The sequence below is a fragment of the Rhodamnia argentea genome, chromosome 1, assembly GCF_020921035.1.
Source record: "Rhodamnia argentea isolate NSW1041297 chromosome 1, ASM2092103v1, whole genome shotgun sequence".
Lineage (NCBI taxonomy): Eukaryota > Viridiplantae > Streptophyta > Magnoliopsida > Myrtales > Myrtaceae > Rhodamnia > Rhodamnia argentea.
This window is the reverse complement of record NC_063150.1, coordinates 18,382,568-18,400,325: the sequence shown is the minus strand read 5'-3', so window position 1 is coordinate 18,400,325 and position 17,758 is coordinate 18,382,568. Positions and strand designations below refer to the sequence as shown.

The 17,758-nt window shown below is 38.5% G+C and overlaps 1 protein-coding gene across 1 annotated transcript; it reads right to left on the bottom strand.

Annotated features, from left to right (window-relative positions):
- Window positions 1-4,519: 4,519 nt before the first annotated feature.
- LOC125314599 (putative disease resistance protein RGA3) lies at window positions 4,520-6,798 on the bottom strand. Its single transcript, XM_048277327.1, has 3 exons — window positions 6,646-6,798; window positions 6,471-6,590; window positions 4,520-6,346 (listed from the first exon to the last, which is right to left on the bottom strand). Exons 1-3 carry the CDS (start codon window positions 6,796-6,798, stop codon window positions 4,520-4,522), a joined length of 2,100 nt encoding a protein of 699 aa, XP_048133284.1.
- Window positions 6,799-17,758: the final 10,960 nt, after the last annotated feature.

Genomic DNA, 17,758 nt, shown 5'->3' with positions numbered 1-17,758 from the left:
ATTTTTAAACAAAATTACCAACTTCCGTTTTGAGTCTGCTTATCGTTTCAAAAGATCTAAATGATTCTATGTTTTACCAACATTTGTTTGAGAGCTTATCAGCGGGACAAATTTTACGTTTTTCAAGATTACTTCCTATTTGTGGAACGTAGGTTACAACTTTTACAGGGTGCTTGAATCAATTAAAATGTAATTAACAATTGAAGCAGTTGGAAATCAGAAAAATCAAATAAAGGTTGGTTAGTGATTCAATTTGAAATCAGTAACTTTGTATAAGAATTAGTAACTTTAATAAGTTGGTACTTCATACATTTTCTGACTAGTTGGTAACACAAAAGAATCAAGCAGTGCTAGTACTTCTGTAGAAGTGTTGGTAAGTTAAAAACGAACAACAAGCCAAGAAGTTGCCCAACAAACTTTTGTGATCGGCTCTTCAAAATCTTAGTATCACGGAAAATAATAGCGAATTTACAAATCGAGTTGAAGAAAACTTCCTTTAACCAGCCTTTTGATGGGCGAATTACAAGTATGTACAAAATACTCATCTATATTTAGCTAATTTGCATGCGGTGATGTCTAAAACTTGTAAATCCACCAAATAGAGGGTGGTTGGAAAAAATATCGTCTGTTCGTAATATTTTCAATTCAAGTGAACGTGTCCAACAAGTAATATAATGATGAAAAAAGATATTGTCTCACATAGATTGATGATTAATAAATCGATTAAATACTAAAAATAGACTAATTCTAAAATTTATCTAACAAATCAATATAGAATTGAGAACAAATTAAAACCGACAATCTTAGAAGCAAAAGTTTGGAACAAGATGCAGTTAAATCAATCAAATAAACAAGGAAAATTTGAATAAATAGAAGGAAATCCAAATATTTTCTCACAAATATCGCATTATTTGTTAACTTAAATTAGGTAAAATAACTCTATTTTTATAGACTTATCCACTAACAAGATGCACGTGACTGTAATAGTCAAAAACACTATTTACTATTTACTATTTTATTGTAAATATTGATATAAATGAGAATTTTCAAAGACAAACAATAATAAAAAAAGCTATAAGAAAATGACATGTGTCTCCATTTTTGTATATATTTGAAAAGGACCAATTTGAACAAAAAATATAAAATTTAGGAATTCAATTGAACAAATCAAAAGGTGACGGATCTAATGGAAACTTTACAAAAATTGAGGAAGTAAATAAAATAAGATAGTCGTAACATATCTTCTCTACCGTGGCCTCCCTCTCTGTATCTTCGGTCTCTTTTCTCTTCTCTTGCTAGCCCAGTGGTAGACCTCGCCACCGTAACCCTCGCCGCCATCGTAGGACCTTTTTTAGTCTCTACTTCCTCTCGCGCCTATGCCACCCGGCCCGCAGCTACCTAGGTCCGCCTCCTTCGTTTCTTTTTCAGCTCACGGATTCCGAGTCGCTGCGAATATCTGCGTTTGGCCACACCTAGCTCGGTGAGTCACTGTCAAAATCAAGGTGAGTATGTGATGGCGGTGGTCGCTTTGATTATGCACTCAAGTTCAGTAATTGATTTTACAGTGACAAATATGAGTAAAAGAGACAATATTATATTTGCCTAAATACAATAGGGAATGTGTTTTACACATGCATAAAACGTCTTATAGAGCACCTACGGGCGATAGTGTTTTCTAGTAGCTGCAAAAATGACAGCTGGGGTTTTCTATCTTCCCGGTTTCCAATTACTTATTTACAAAAATTGGATGTCAAGAGCTCATTTTGTCTTTGCTTCAACCACCTTGCTTTTGCATATGAACAATGAACCAAACCCAATAATTACGATTTTGGGACCTTCATGCGTTGATCATCATTTTGTCTTGATCACAATATGCTTTACAAAAGTAGAGATGCGGGCCTTTCGGGAATGGGAAAGTATTTGCAGGTCAAAGTCAAAACCTTTGACCGGGATTGCCATGTGCATTTTCTGTGCTGAACGAAGCTCGATCTTTCAGCTCAAAACTACTAACGAGTACCTCTCCTCTTTTTCCGGAGGTTACTTCTATATTTCAACTGCATTAGGATTACAATATATGCACACAGAATTTATAATTTCTTAAAATATTTATAAAATAAATTTTACGCCAAGCACAAAATTAGTACAAATATAAAAAAGTTTAGGACTGAATTGACAAAAAAAAAATTTTAAAACCGAATTGGCACCATTACAATTGATTTACGAATTTCTTGGTAATTTTCCTTTTATATTAAGTAGATCTCGATTAGAGGATAGTAATACAACAATGTCGAGATTGGTTGAGTAATCTAAGAAATCTACAACAATTTATGCCATATTCTTTTTTATTTTTGATCGAAACGCCTTGTTATGTTTAGTAATGAGATTATTTGATCTAACAAGTGGACACGTGGCCAAAGGCAAACGTGACAATAATATCAGGCATGACCCATATCACGACAAGTTGATCCAAAGCTTTCGTAAATAAAGAAAAAGTCAAACATTACATGTTATTCGAAACTCAACTACGAGAACACTTTTTGACAGAAAAAGTGTGAAAAAATCAATTTTAATAGCGATAAATTAAAATGCCGAATATTTCGAGAAGAAATTTGTATTTCGACAAATCATAACAAAAAAGTTGAAATCAACGTCGAATGATACGAGTTTAATAATCACGTATTTCAATACAAGCTTGTATTGCTAGATTTGGGCGCACATCATAACACTTCTCGAGTAGAAATCCATTGTAACACAACTTCTGAAGCAAAAATCTGTTTGATTGTGTAATTTCATTCTTTTACTTTTAGAGCATTTTTTCACGCTAAAAGTATTTTTAGACCCGCTTGAAGAAATAAAAAAAAATTCCTTTTTTTCAAAAGTAGAAAAATTAATTTCTGATCATAAGTTAATTTTTAGAGCATAAATATTATCATTCGCGCAATCAATTCATCAAGAACTCTGCTAACAGAGCTGGGATTTGAGACAAATTTAAAAACAGATTAACCAGAAAAAGGAGAAAAAACCCCAGAATTAAGAGCTTATTTTTGTCTCTCTTTCAACCACCTTGCTTATGCTTATGAACAATGAAGCAAACCCAGAATTACGATTTACGCATTGATTATCATTTTGTCTTGACCACAATATATTTTACAAAAGTACAGATCAATCGCCCAATCTCCACCGCCAAAAGAAAAAGGAAAACAAAAAGAAGAAGAGTTGAAACTCTCTGTGGATTTTGATGGCCAATATCGTCGGACGACATTGGTATTCCCCTGCCACTGGACTGGAGGGTTGGGGACTGATTGGTTTCCTTTAGTCGTCCGAACAATTTTGAGTCAGCATAATAAGTGTGCAATGCCCTTAATTTTTTCCCAGTCGGCACCGACTTCTCTTTGGCACCTCTCTTCCAGAACTGGACAAGCACGAATTCTTAATCTCTTCAAGGAGGTGAGGTTCTGCATCCCATCAGGCATACACTCTATACCTGGGCAGCCAATAATTTTAAGATCTTGGAGCAAAGAGAAATTGCCTATCCATTCCGGCAAGCTCGTCAGATTCCGACACTCAACAATCCTAAGAGATTGCAGAGTGGTGACATGTTGAATCCCCTCGGGTAACTCCACCAATTTCGGAAGTGTCCCGAATTCAAGAGAACGGAGGTTCACGAGGGATCGCCACTGGGTACCATGCTCATCATCGTGGCTCGACAAATCGAGCTCTTCACAATTATCAATAGAGAGGTGCTGGAGCGAGGACAGGTACTGCATGCCACTAGAGAGACTCCTTAGTGCGGAACAATAGGAGAATGCTCATGGACTCGAGATTACGGAGGAATGGAAGTAGAGTCTCGAGCATCGAGTGATCCAAAGCCGACATATAAGCAAAATACAATTTCTTTAATTTAGAGAGAGGGATGGAGGTGGATACTAGTGCTGCTTCTGAAGAATAATTTGGAACGGCCACCACTTGATGTTCCAATACCTTTCGAGCTCGATCCACGTAATTCCAAGTCTATCACTGATGGCAAGAGTGGCAAGGAATTCAGGTTGTCACAATCCCATATATCCACGTGCAAAAGTTTTGGGAATGACGATTGGGAATCGTACCGCCCATGATTCTGTTCTTCTCCCACTAGTAGCCTCTTTCCCCACCACCCTTTCAATTTGCCACAAAAAAAGAGGCGCAGTGTCTCTAGAGATGGAAAGAAGGGGCACGCGGTATTGGATTGTTGTGGGTCCCTTATCTCTTGAACGAACTCCAACTCATGCAAGCCAAGAGAGTTCCAACTCCCTTAGGGAAGGGAGCTCACTCAAGGGTGGCAAGTACTTCCATCTTCTACAACAAAAGAGTGTGAGCTTAACGAGACACCTGATGGAGGAAAGCCAGCTTGGTGGACTCCTACCCCTACAACCGCTTATGTCCAAATGTGTCAGATTTTGGTGCGGCCTGAGGTTCTCCCACACGACCAATTCATCGCTCTCGCTTTTGTCATCTTGCTGCTCCCACGGGCTCGACCAGCTCAACACCAACGAACGGAGACCTTCTTTTTCCCCAAGTGACCTTTGTTCGGTGCTGGTTGAAGGAACTCCAATTTTTCAAGACTAATGGATCCCGCCAATTTGTTTAACACATCCAGTTCATCTACTCTCCCCACACCTCCAGGTACTCTATGGCCCATCTTTTGTACCACGAATTTGGATAAAGTCTGAAGAGAAGACAGGTGATTCAACCCGCATGGCATGTGCGTCAATGAGTCACACCCATCAATTAAGAGGTGTCTAAGATTGACCAATTTCTTCAAATCTTTTGGAAGTGTTGTAAGATTTCTGCAACCAGAGAGTTTAAGGGTCTGCAAGTTCAGCAAATCCGTGATTGAATCGGGCAAGCTCTTAATGGACCAGTTTTCGGAAATATCAAGAAATCTTAAGTGCTTCAACCGACTCCCCAAGGAAGAAGGGATACAAAAATCTGGACCGAGCAAAGCCAAAGTTCGACAACGCCTAATCTTGGTGAAAATCCCCTCACATTCAATTGGGGACACCTCCTGTCCATATGTTCTCTTGTTCGTCAATGTGAGGAACGTTCGTAGATTTGCTGCCTCAAGTCGAGTGGTCATATTTTGAAGCAAGGAGGACTGGAAAGTAAATGATACATGTCGAGTTTCTCTATCTATGCCGCCCTCATTGTGATTAATCATCTTGCACTCATCTCCTGCGACTTTTGAGGCAAGATCGTGCATGAGATCATGCATCTTGAACATTTTCACCTCATTTGTGGAATCATCGACTTCTTCAACCTCAAGGAATGACCTCCAAAGTAGGTGCAAGACGTATCGATCCCCAGCCCTTTCTGGGTCCTCGTTCTTGTGTAATGATTCAATAAATCCTTGTGCCATCCAAAGCTGTATCAGCGTCTCTTTATCGAAGACGTGATCTTTCGGAAACAACGCACAATATGCAAAACAATGCTTTAATGCCGACGGAAGATGATAGTAGCTGACCTTAAGGGCTTCCATAATTCCACGTTCCGACGTATCTATTTCTGAAAGTTCACGGTCAATGAGACCGTCCCACTTATTTTCCTCTGTTTCGTATAAAAGGCTGCCTATAGTTCTGATGGCAAGAGGAACACCAGCGCATTTTTTGACCATGTCTCGACATTTCTCCTTCAGGCTCGGGTTTAATGTTTCTTCCCCATCTACCAAAGCTATTTTCTTGAATAAGTCCCATGACTTATCTTCAGATAAGCCAGGTAGAGCACGAACAACTGATTTCACATTTGTAGCACGCACGACCGCCCGATTGCGAGTGGTGACGAGTATCTTGCTCCCCCATGAACCACCCATGAGCAGAGATTGGAGGGGCAACCATGCGTGGTGATCTTCGTTCCACAAGTCATCCAGAACAAGCAAGTACTTCTTCCCGTCCAGTACCTTACGAAGGAGCTGCTGCAACCGGTCCTTCGATTTATTCTCAATGTCTTGCAGATCTCTCATCATCTCAGGATCCCCTTGACACTCATGCTGGGCAGATTTCAGTATTTCTTTGATGATCACATACTCATCAAAGTTGTTAGGATCCCCATGACACGCCCACAGCTTAGGCTTGAAACAGTCTTTAACCTTGTCATCGTTGTAAACGAGCCGAGCAAGAGTGGTTTTTCCAAGCCCGCCTATACCCACGATCGAAACAACCGAAACTCTCTCTCCAGAGGAAGAATCAAGCAAATGCGCGATGATCTCCTTCTTATCCTCTTCTCTACCAATTATTTCTTCCTCGCGCACAAAAGAGTGAGTTGTCCTCCTCCTCTCAATAGCAACAGTTGGCCCACTCAGATGTGGATCTAACTTTCAATCCGATGAACTGTCTATCATTTTTAATCCCATCCAGTTTCTTCCTAAGTTCCTCAATCTTATTAGCCACCTTGAGCCGGTGTGCAAGCTGATTCGATTTGGAGAAGAAAAAGCGTACCTCTTTCCAGGTCTTGTTGCCGGAAGTGACCTTTCGCCTCAGATCTTCAGTTGCAACATCGTCGAGCAAGTCCTGTACGTCGTACAGCACGTCCTTGAGCCTCTTGAGCCAGAGCTTGACCTGGTCGTTGTGCCATTGCTGCTTCTCGGCATCCAAAAGCAGAGCTTGGATGGACTGGACGGTGCTCTCTAAGGCTTTGGAGCTCGTCCTTGGCACCGCAGAGCAACCGGATCTTCTGGGAAGCTAAGGAGCCTCCGGGTTTTGCTATTTCAGCGGCGAGGCTATTGAGTATGGAAGTGGCAAGGCCGGAAAGAACCGCTTCCGCCATTTCCAAAGGCGAAAAAGCAGGGGTTGAGGAGTGCTTGAGAGGATGCTACAGAGCTGATGCCTAAGTTGTGAGAGAGTGTTTTGGTGCTGGCTCATGGCCAACCTCATGCGTTAATACATAACAACACCAACGGTACCTCCGTGTTACTTCATGAAAACTCGAATAGTCTTCTACTAATTAAAAAAATATGTAATATCATTGAAAAAAACCTGAATAATGGTCCACAGCGTTCTGTATATACATGGAAAGACGAAATCATGAGTCATTTGTTATTATGGAGGCTGTAAAAATAACATATATCGTGAATTATAAATCCTTAAACGAGTGAATTTCATAATAATTTTTAATTAATTATTATAATTTTCGTTGATTCAAAATAGATTGTTAATTTTACGATTCTTACATTTATGCGGAGAAATCAAATTCTGGCCGGTGGGAATGGAACTGACCAATAAGAAGATAAGCATGTGCACATGTCGGTGGGTGTCAAAGACGCGTGACGCCAAAAGCAAAGCAGGTTGTCTTCCCCATGAAGAGATTCCAGCTCGAAGTGATTGGTGCGTTGTCAATGTCGCCTTTCTTGTTCTTTAACCTTCTCTCTTTTTTTTGTTTTTGGTATAGCCTTCCCTTACGACCAAAGCACACAAATCCCATCTTTATATAGTTGTACTAGCTGAAATTTATACGGAGTAATGGAGAGGATATTTTATGTAAATACTATGCACAAAAACTATTGCAAATATACACATTTTAACTTTCGAGGAGGAATTTCTCAAATTCGCTCAACAAAACACGTAATCGTTCATGACTAAGTCGACGGTGCTGTCATGCTAATGTCATTATAACTTTTTTATGGCGATAATTTATAACAAACTGAATTACGTCTAATTTTTGTGACTTAGATTAGCAAATGTGAAGTACATACACGACGGGACTGGAAAAATAAATAAATAAAAGGAGGTGAAGAAGATGAAGGGCGGAGGAAAAAGACGAAGAAGAAAATAAGAAGAAAGCGGAGTTGTTTGTTGATGGGATGTGGACCCCACAATCACGTGAAGAAAGTGGACTTTGGGTCCATCTGTTTGCCGATGGAATGGGATGTGACAAGTGATGTCGACAAATCTTTTTCAATCTTTGTATGTTGTCTCCGCCGTACAAGCACTAAGCAATTCTTCACCAATTTCTCATTGCCAAAGACAAACAGAGGCGTGATTCATGCTCTCAGCTTTATCAATATCTGTCAAAGGTGCGTTCGATAACAATTCTGATGAGAATTAATTTTTTTAATTTTATTTTCTAAACAAATTTTAAAAAATTAGAACGCATTTCATAATTATATAAATTTTCTGTTTCTAAAATAAAAATAAATTAGAATTTCTGTCCTCAAGAATAATTTCTCCAAATTTTTTCGTTTAAATCAAATAATTACATCTTGTTACTACAAAATCAATTTATATAGCATCACTAATAAAATGAATACAGATCATACATAATTCATAATTAGTCCATTCAATTCGTAGAGTATAAAGATATGTGCAAAATCTTTAAGAAAAAATATAAGCTCAATAGGTAATTTGCACTTGATTTTTTACCATGAATTTGCACTTAAACACTTCTATATTTAATTAAATCCATACCAAATCCGACCCATATTACTTAAATACTTTTATATTTAATCAAATCATGACATATTTTTTAGGGTATGGTTCATACTCACCATTGACTGGAATGCACGTGAGTCTCAAGCGACCATAGGGTTTTTATAGTTTGAGCTCATATTTTTTTCATTATTAGTTTGGGCTTGAACTCATAAATTAGCTACTATATATATATACATATATATCTTGTAATTAATAGATGTAAAGAGAGACGCGGGTTGCTAATTATAGTGAAATTATCTGCTAAAAGTAGCCCTAGTTTAAGGGTGAATCAGGATAAAAATCTTATGTCTCGATTTTTCTTTCTCGCTTTTAAGTTTTATTTCGTTATGATTATGCATTGAATCCTAACAATATTTGTTTCTTATAATTTGTTAATAATGCAATACAAATCTAGAAAATATTTTTTAATTTTTTTCAAGAAAAATATTTTTTTCTAAAATATATATGGTTTTGAACAATTAATTTTAAATTTAATTATTTTATTTTTATCAAAAAATTATTTTTTATCATTGGAAAAATTACTTTTTGATTTATTTTTATTTTCTATTTTCTTCTCGTTTTTCTCTTGCGATGGGCAGTTGGCGGTGACAAACAATAGCGGGTGGCGGTGAATTGAGCAAAGTCAAAGCTTTTTCACTTTGTTGGTCATCTTTCTCAAAAGTGATTCTCGAACAAAGAATAAATTTTTTTTATTCTTGTTTCTATTCCAAATGTGTTTAAAAAATAGAATCATAAAATTTTAAGATCAGAATCATTGACGTTACCAAACAGGTTTAGAATCGTTACCAATTGCTATTCATTCTTGTTCTATTTCTTACGGTGACTAGCAATGTCGAGTCGAGTAATCGGCGGAATGCTTCATCCTATGATAATATTCAAAATATAAGCTATCCATTTCGACTGAATAGTAATCCAAAAAGATGAGGTGTCCTAACATAGGACTTGACTTGTGAAGATAATCGAATTGCTCTACACGTCTATGAAGACTGATACTATGTGCAGTTTACTAATTAGACGGCCAACCAAATTCGATTTTTTGATGATGATGCTGTAAAAGGATAGCTGCCCATTTCTCTCGTGTCATTCATGGGTGCTCTATAGCCTCGTGGATCATGAGAAAATATTAGGTGCACCTGGAGTGCCACGTCATCTCTAAGACAGTCCATAAAAAATTTGACACGTGTACAGATGGGGCCCACTTTTCAGAATTTTTTAAACGCACTCTGCTCCGTCACTGTCTCCCTCTTTCCGCCGTTACTCTCTCTCCGCCGTACACCATTCACCGTCATGAACCTCAAACACTTCAAAACCAAAAACACAAAGTCCCCCTTGTCTTCTTCTTTTTCGAATCCTCTCAGCTTCGAGGCCAAGAAAATGTGAGGTTGTGGAAAGGGAGGCAAGGGGTTGGGAAAGGGCGTCGTAAAGAGGCACCAGAAAGTTTTGCGCAACAACATTTAGGGCATTACGCAACAGGCAATCCAGCTGCTGGCCAGTCATGGGAAAGTGAAGCGAATCAGCCCGCTGATCTACAGGGAGGCGCGGGTTACTGAAGAACTTCCTCGAAAACGTGATCCGCGATGCGGTGACCTACATGGAGGACGCTCGGCGGAAGACAGTGACCACCGTGGGCATGGTTTTAGGAGGGTCTTTATGTATAGTTGGTGCTGCAGTTGTAACTTATTCTGGGTTTTCTGTTTCAAAAAAGTGAATATGCGAAGTTTTTTGTTCAACGTACGATGGGATCTATTTTTGGCGAATAGAATCGGTTTTAATTTCTTCGATTTCATTTTCTGCTTGTGTTTTGGGATGCTTCATAATGCCTGGATTCGAACAAGGTCGTATGCAGAGAGCGTATCTGGGAACTCGAACTTCAGAACTGGAAGCAAAAGGTTGAGTTAACAAAACTCAGATTAGAGGAAGCAAAAATGGCGAGGGGTTGAAGGAGGAAGAAGAAAGAGCGTGAGGAGAGAGAGAGGTAAAGGACGAGAGAGAGAACGGAAAAGATGAGGGAGCATTTGAATTTTCTAGAAAGTGGGGCCTCCCTAACGGAGAAATGGGGAGAAAGTAACGGAGCACAACGCGTTTAAAAAATTCTGAAAAGTGGATCCATCTGTACAAACCCAAGTCATTCTCAAATTTTATTTATTTTTTAATGCAATTTGATATACCCATCAAACGGGTCATTTGCGCCACCATCAAAAAAATATGCGTCAATAATTATATTGGTTAATTAAAAGGTGGAGTCAATTATTTAGTTAAACTCGATTTTTACATGAAACAGTACATTTTAATATTGATTTATTCTTTTGCATTATTGAAAAATGGTATGGCCTGCCTGAAAATGAATTGTCTGCCATTCATAATCTCCACATTCTCATATTCTAATTTCAACATTATCTCTTCCCACAAACCGTAAGCCCATTTGAACCAAAAAATATTAATGACCTACTTAACTAGTACTTGACGATGGCTGAACGGAACAGAGAGACAAACGTCCTTAACCCATTTCGATCTCCTCATTTCATTTTTTTCTCGTTCTTTACTTCCCTAGTCATGAAATCGGTAACCGGTCCAATTGATCCCAACGAAACACTTATTTCAGGTATCATGAAATCATGTGTTTTCAATTTGAATAAAGTCATTTTCTCGTGATTTCTTTATATTTGAAGAAAGAAATAGTCTATAAGATCTTTCGTGGGTGGTTGGGAAAAAATAAGTTAGGATTATTTATGATTATCAAAAGTAGTGTTTAATTAAGGATAATAATGTCCGACCCAAAAAAAAAAAAAAAAAAATTAAGGCATTATAATGGTGAAAGTTGAAACATGGTCGGAGATCGTGCCAATTAATGCAGATTGATGGCCTTGAGTCCTATTCTAACCTCCCTACGCTGCAAAAAAGGTTGGGGGCATTGATGGATGGGATGGACACGGCGACCAACCTTGACATTGCTGTACTGTTTCCAAACCCTTCTCCAACTTTGAGAACAAAATGGCTTTTGAATACCTTCATTTTCGTTGCTTTAATTTCCCTTCCAATTTCTCCCTTTCGGATAAGGAAAAATGACACAAAATTTTTAAATTTTGATTCAACACGCGACTGATTTTTGAATTTTTAATTTATTTAATATAATTCTTGAATTTTAATTTAATATGTAATTTTTTCCTTAAATTTTTAAATATAATTTTTAGACTTTTAATACATGATTAATTTCATATCTTGAATTAATAGAAAGATAATATTGAATATTTTCATATAAATCATGGATTGAATTAAACAAATATCAAAAGTTCAAACTTGCATTGAACAAATTAAAAGCGAGCTAGCGGGGCGAGGAGCTCCACAACATGCCGCCGCCTGAAGCCTGGCCGATAGCTTGAGGTCCAGAGGGGAAGCCTCCCCGGGAGGCCAGGATCAGACACCACGCGAGGTCGATCTTGGAGGGCCTCTAGAGTTCATCCCCTCCAAAGGGTTTGTCCATTGCGACGTCAAGCTCCAGAACATCCTCGTATTCCCCAACGGTGGCGACGAAGTGCGAGAGAGCAGCTGAGCGGTTGGCGAAGGGCGGGAAACATGGCTGGTCTCCGCTTGAATTGGTTTATTAACGAAAGAAGTTTTCACAAATCTGCTCGCATGATTTGCTTTCTCCCATACACAAAACCCACCCACCCACCCCCCCTTCTCTCTCTCTGTGGTTTTGCTCTCTCTTGTCACTTCCTGTCAAAGGTTTTTTAACTGTATTCTGCTTTTGGGTCATAGATTTTCCTCCTGATTCAACTTTGAAGCGATTATCATTTGTCCTGTTAAAGCTTTTGTGATGTACTTACGCTCTGTAGCTCTTTGGTCTGATTAGAGGTCTGATTTTGTAGTAATAACGTCAATTGAATAAGATAATTTGCGATATATTAATTTTCTATATTATTCGATATGTGCATAATCAAGTAGATATCGTAATATTACTAACATTTTCTCCCAAACGCAAGGTGAATTGAAACAAATCAATTTGAGTTTGAAAAATAATCCAAAACAATATCCAATGAATCTTCGATTTTCATGAAATCAAATAGCATAAATGGTCAAATCTGCACTGCACAACGTCGGACATGATGGATCCGTTGCGTGGTTGCGCGTGGGGTGCATGTGGTGGCCTCAGGCTTCTATTGACAACGAGATTTCAATATGTTTATTGTTCGACGGTGGTGAGTTTTCAATGGTGTTGGTTTCTCGAAATAACACATGAAATGCCGAGAATCGGAAGAGAAACAACAGACGGCCGATTTGGTTGGCTATTAGAACATTAACTAAGCGATGCAACCTATACAACTAGGGTCGAAGTATCAAGCGGCTCGCCTGGGAAATAGTGATTGAGCAACCTCCGTAAAAAATGCTTGACAATGTGACGTGTCGTCCACAACATAAAAATGACCATTGTGGTGCTTACTCATATTGGAATTTGGCACTACAATGGACACTATCTAGAGGCAAGGATGGATTTATTTTACTATGTGGGCTGCACCAACCGCAAAGAGCATCCGATGCACTAGGATTGTCTTAGAAAAAGAAGCTTATATTAAGTTAGAGAAGACAATATGCGAAAGATTAAATTTTCCGGAATCAAATAGATATCATGATATTGCTAACAGCGTCGTCTATGACAATAGAGAGATGGGAAAAAGACTACTTGGTTTCTGTAAATTCTTGCTTAACTTTAATCGGTATTCATCACACTCAATAATTCAAATAAAAAAAATTCTTTGCTTTTTGGTTACTATGATATTTAGACTGAGCTTAGTGAAACCCTTATCCATGCTCATTTCATTCAAAAATCTCCTTTTTAAATTCCGAAAGAAAGTAGAAATCAGAAAAGGAAAATCGGAAAAGAAAGTCAAATCACATTACGTTCTGGTCAGGGTTCTGCTTAGTGCATTAAGGTTTCTACCGACCGCTCCTCTAACCAAAGCATGTCATTAAGTTTTTACTTTAAACTCTGAAGGTGACAAATGCCAGAAAAACAACCACGAAAGAAGTTCAAAGTTTTTGGTTCAGCTATCAATGCTATCAGCTGAACCGCTTACCAACACTTCTCCTATAATCAATGCACGCGTCATGCCTCGTACCGAGTGCAGGAATAACTTTTCAGGAGGTGAAAGTCACGGGGACCATAATTCGTATCCACTATAAAACTTTGATCCTGACCATAATTCACGCGGAAAAGCCTCGACCCTATAGCATGACTAATGACGTGATCTTTCAATCTTGACACTTTGAATGGAGCCATAATAAATGTTGCAACCAATGAGCTGTCCGGATTTAATAAATTATTAAAGTTTTGAACTTAAACTAACAGTGATGGAGTTTCATTATAGCAGGATGTTTAGTTGCAGTTTATATTATCGCCGAGGATTATTTCCAACTCTCATAAATGTGCTTCTCATGTTCACCGAAGAAATTAGAAGCAAATACAAAAATTTTCCTGCAAGAGAAACCAACTGGTGGGAGCGGAAAAAAGAAAGCTGCACCAGATTCCAAAAGCTTTGGTTATTTTAAACCGGTTCTGCAATGCCCGTGAGCATGAAAGATCAAAGTTCTTGTCCTTCTCGAATCTTTTCCTGCTTTTCCAACTAAAACAGGACGTTACCGTTTTGTGAGAGAGAGAGAGAGAGAGTCATTACGAATGTATTTACTTGAGACTTATTATGGGAGGTAAGTTAAAAACTTTTCACATACAAGTATTCGTTTTTTAAAAAATAATTTTTACGTCATTCATTTTTTGTAAAAAAATTAAATCTTACATAAGTGATAGAACAAAATATAGTACAGTAGTCAAGAAATTACTTGAGAATTTTCTTTGTGGCCAGAATTATCCGGTAACGTGTGTGTATACATAGATACCCCCACAATGTTGAACTATGCTTTGTGCTACTCTTCTTTTAATGCAAATTAAATTCAGAGAGCTCGTTGGTTGATCAAGAACGGAGTTCGACATTTTTACGTCACAAGGGTACGATTTTGATGCCAACTCAAATCTTTTTCCTTGGCGTTTGTCCAATAATATACTTTATCTTGGTCAAATGGACATGATCGGTCTAAGGCGAGGCTTGTAATTTTGTCGCACATATATCTTAGGTTATAATGTGACCATCGAGCGAAGGCATCCCGAACCTCACCAAGCAAAAAAAAAAAAAAATATTAAAATACAAAAAATTGCTAAAATATTATTAAAATGTCAACGTCAAGCGTCACGTCAAGCAATTTCTGATTAAAATTAGTTAAATGAACTCTATTGGTATCAATGCAAAAAAGCTTAAGATTAAATTGGATCAATTAAAAGATTTAAAACTGAATTAGTTCAATGCAACATGCTTAGGACTTTTTTCGTATTTTTTTCCGAGAGAAACTATGCTTCATCTCTTTTGCAAAGAGAGAGGCGATAGAGTTCCAAAGCTCCACATTTTTTAAGGATACATTTGTTTCTCCGAAAATTTCACGATAAAGTAAAATATTTTCCATGGAAATCGTTTTCAATTAAAATGATTAATTTTTATTTATTTTGAGATTTAGGAAAAATGATTTCCTTCTTGCCGTTTTTTCGGATTTGAATTTGATAATTCAAGTCTATGGAAGTACGTTTTTCGCAAACATGATTAGTTCCAAATATCGGAAAGTCAGGGAATAATTCCCCAAAAAACATAATTGGATTCATAGCTACTTGTGTCCTTACGTAATTACGTATGATGCTTTACCCATCTCTCTCTTAATGGCATGCTGGGGTCCTATGAGCTTACATCATTCTTTCACCACCCCGCTCGCGACGGATTCACAAGCTTCAAGCATTGGACATGTGGTAGCTTTCATGCTTTTTAATTAATTTCCACTTATAGACTGTTGACCCCTGATTTTTAATCAATTTTTTTCGATTTTATTTTTTAAAAATTCCCAAAATTTCACAAAAAAATTAAAAAATTAAAAAAACAACGTTGGAAGCCTTGGCCAAGCATAAGGAACCAATTTTGAACAAAAAATAATTTTCATATTTTCACATTTTTTAATATTTTCGGAAAATAGAAAAACGATAGAAAATTCATAAAAAAATACTTTTCGAGGTCACAAAAATACACAAAAATGTCCAATATTTTTATTTTAATATTCTCCTCATATTGAACTCAATAAAAATCAAAAATCGAGTTCAATTCGAGGTGTTTCTTCACAAAGCCGAAAATTGGATTTACACAAAAAATACCATTTGAGTCTTTTTATTTGTAATTTTTGCACATTTGTTGTCTAGACATTCAATTGCAGTCCCTTTGAACTCCAATTTGATCAATTGCACCTTCAATTGCACAAATTGCACGAATTAGGCAAAATTCCCAAAATATTTGCAATTTAGTCCCTCAATTTCTCAATTACCGAAATTACTTTCAATTGAGGGACTTTGGTGACAAAATTGGACCGTCTCCCTATGTTTTCATACATTCTAAATCGATTGGCATAGGTCTCACAATCCAATTTGATCAAATTGGTACTCAATTGAACATTTCCCTAAATTGGCAATTTTGGAAAATTTGGGGTTTTCATAGAAATTGAAGTGAACTTTTGGGCAAAATTGCATTTCTAGATACTATCCAGGCCCCTAAGTCCAATTTTGAAGGTTAATTGCAAAAATTCCCACTCAATTTCAATTAATTTTGAAAATTCTACGAAATTCACTGTCTAAACCAAACCGGCCGAATCGGTCAAAAACAGTGTCGTCTCCTTCACAGATTTGCGCGAGTTGCAGGTTTAGGAGCCGAGATTCAACATTGAAATTGAAAGGCAATTCGACCCTAATTAGTTCAATTGTTGTGGCGCTTTTGTTGTCCAGGTCAAGAGCAATTGTGGCCGAGTATAGCCAATGGCCGCCGGAGCGCGGCGGAATCAACAATCAAAGTCCCGGGGTCGTGAAAGTCAACATTTTAGAAGTTGCAAGCAATTCGTGCTCGTTTTAGCTCGACGGGACGCAATCTAACGGATAACCAAAAACCACGTGATCAATACGTGAGGGCGTCGCCGACTCAAGCTCCCGTGCGCGCGAGAATTCAAAATGCGAGTATAAAAGGAGGAGAAGCTTCGCGAATCAGAAAGAGGCTCATTCGTGCTCGTGAGACACAACAGAATAGAGAGAGAGTGATTTTAGAGAGAGAGAAAAGCTCTCGTCATCCGCCATTGACGAGAGCTCGAGCGAAAACTGTGAATCGGTCGTCCGGCCAATCTAGGCCGATCCAAGCCCCGAAGTAGCTTCCGAAGCTTGCCCGAGGATCAAGGAAGCTATCGCCACCAACCTCGCCCGAGACCGCCCGAACCGGTAAGTCGAACTTCTAACTTTAGTAATGCGATCATGGCATCTCGTGTTCTCGTGTTCGATTATTGAAATTGTTGTATGCCTTTTGCTTCTTATCCCTCTCTGATCACGATCGCATCTTCATTTCGCATTGATTACGCGTGAAAACCCCGAGTCGAGCCTTCAATACTTCGCGACCTGGTTGGACTTCGGCCAGAATCCAACAACTGCGGGTTCGATCCGAACCCGAGGTAAGTATTCTAAACTCACTTTGAACGATTCTGAAGCTTGAATTTGATTGTTATGCTCAATAATGCTTGATTGAAGTCCGAGATGCCACGACCGTGCTTAGTTTGATTCTCGCGATTTAGTGGATAGAATCCTTTGATTCCGAGATATGTCGATCAGTGAAGGGAGGCAAGTAGATTAGGTTTGGTTTGGCGTCATTCCGGCGAGATCTCGCCGTTGGATCTCGCCGAACGTTTTCGGCCGTCCATTAGGCGTCGTCGAGAGGTAGGAGACGACGCCGACGTGTCGAGTCAAACGGTCATCGTGCTTAGGTGGCGAGCGAGGATTGGTCCAGCTCACGCCCGAGCCGCCATTGCGCGAGCGAGCCGACTTATAATTTGTTGAGTTTGATTTCAGGCCGTTGGATCGGTATTTTGTATTTTTAGATATTCATTTTTATTAGATAGAAATTAAAAAATAGCGAAACGGTGCCATTTTTCCCGAGTGTTACGTCGTCGTTTTGGCTTCAGAGGGAATGAACGGCCGAGATTGAGTCTAAGTTAGATCCTGACCGTCCATGCTATTAACGGTCGACGGCCGATTAGATCCCAGGTTTAATCGTGGCCGTTCAAGGTACTAAAAATGCGACGCCGTTTAGTTTAGGTGAGATGAACGGCCGAGATCGAGTTTAGGTTAGATCGTGACCGTCCGTGCCCTTAATAAATGCGACGTCGTTTTTGCGAAGCGAGTCCGA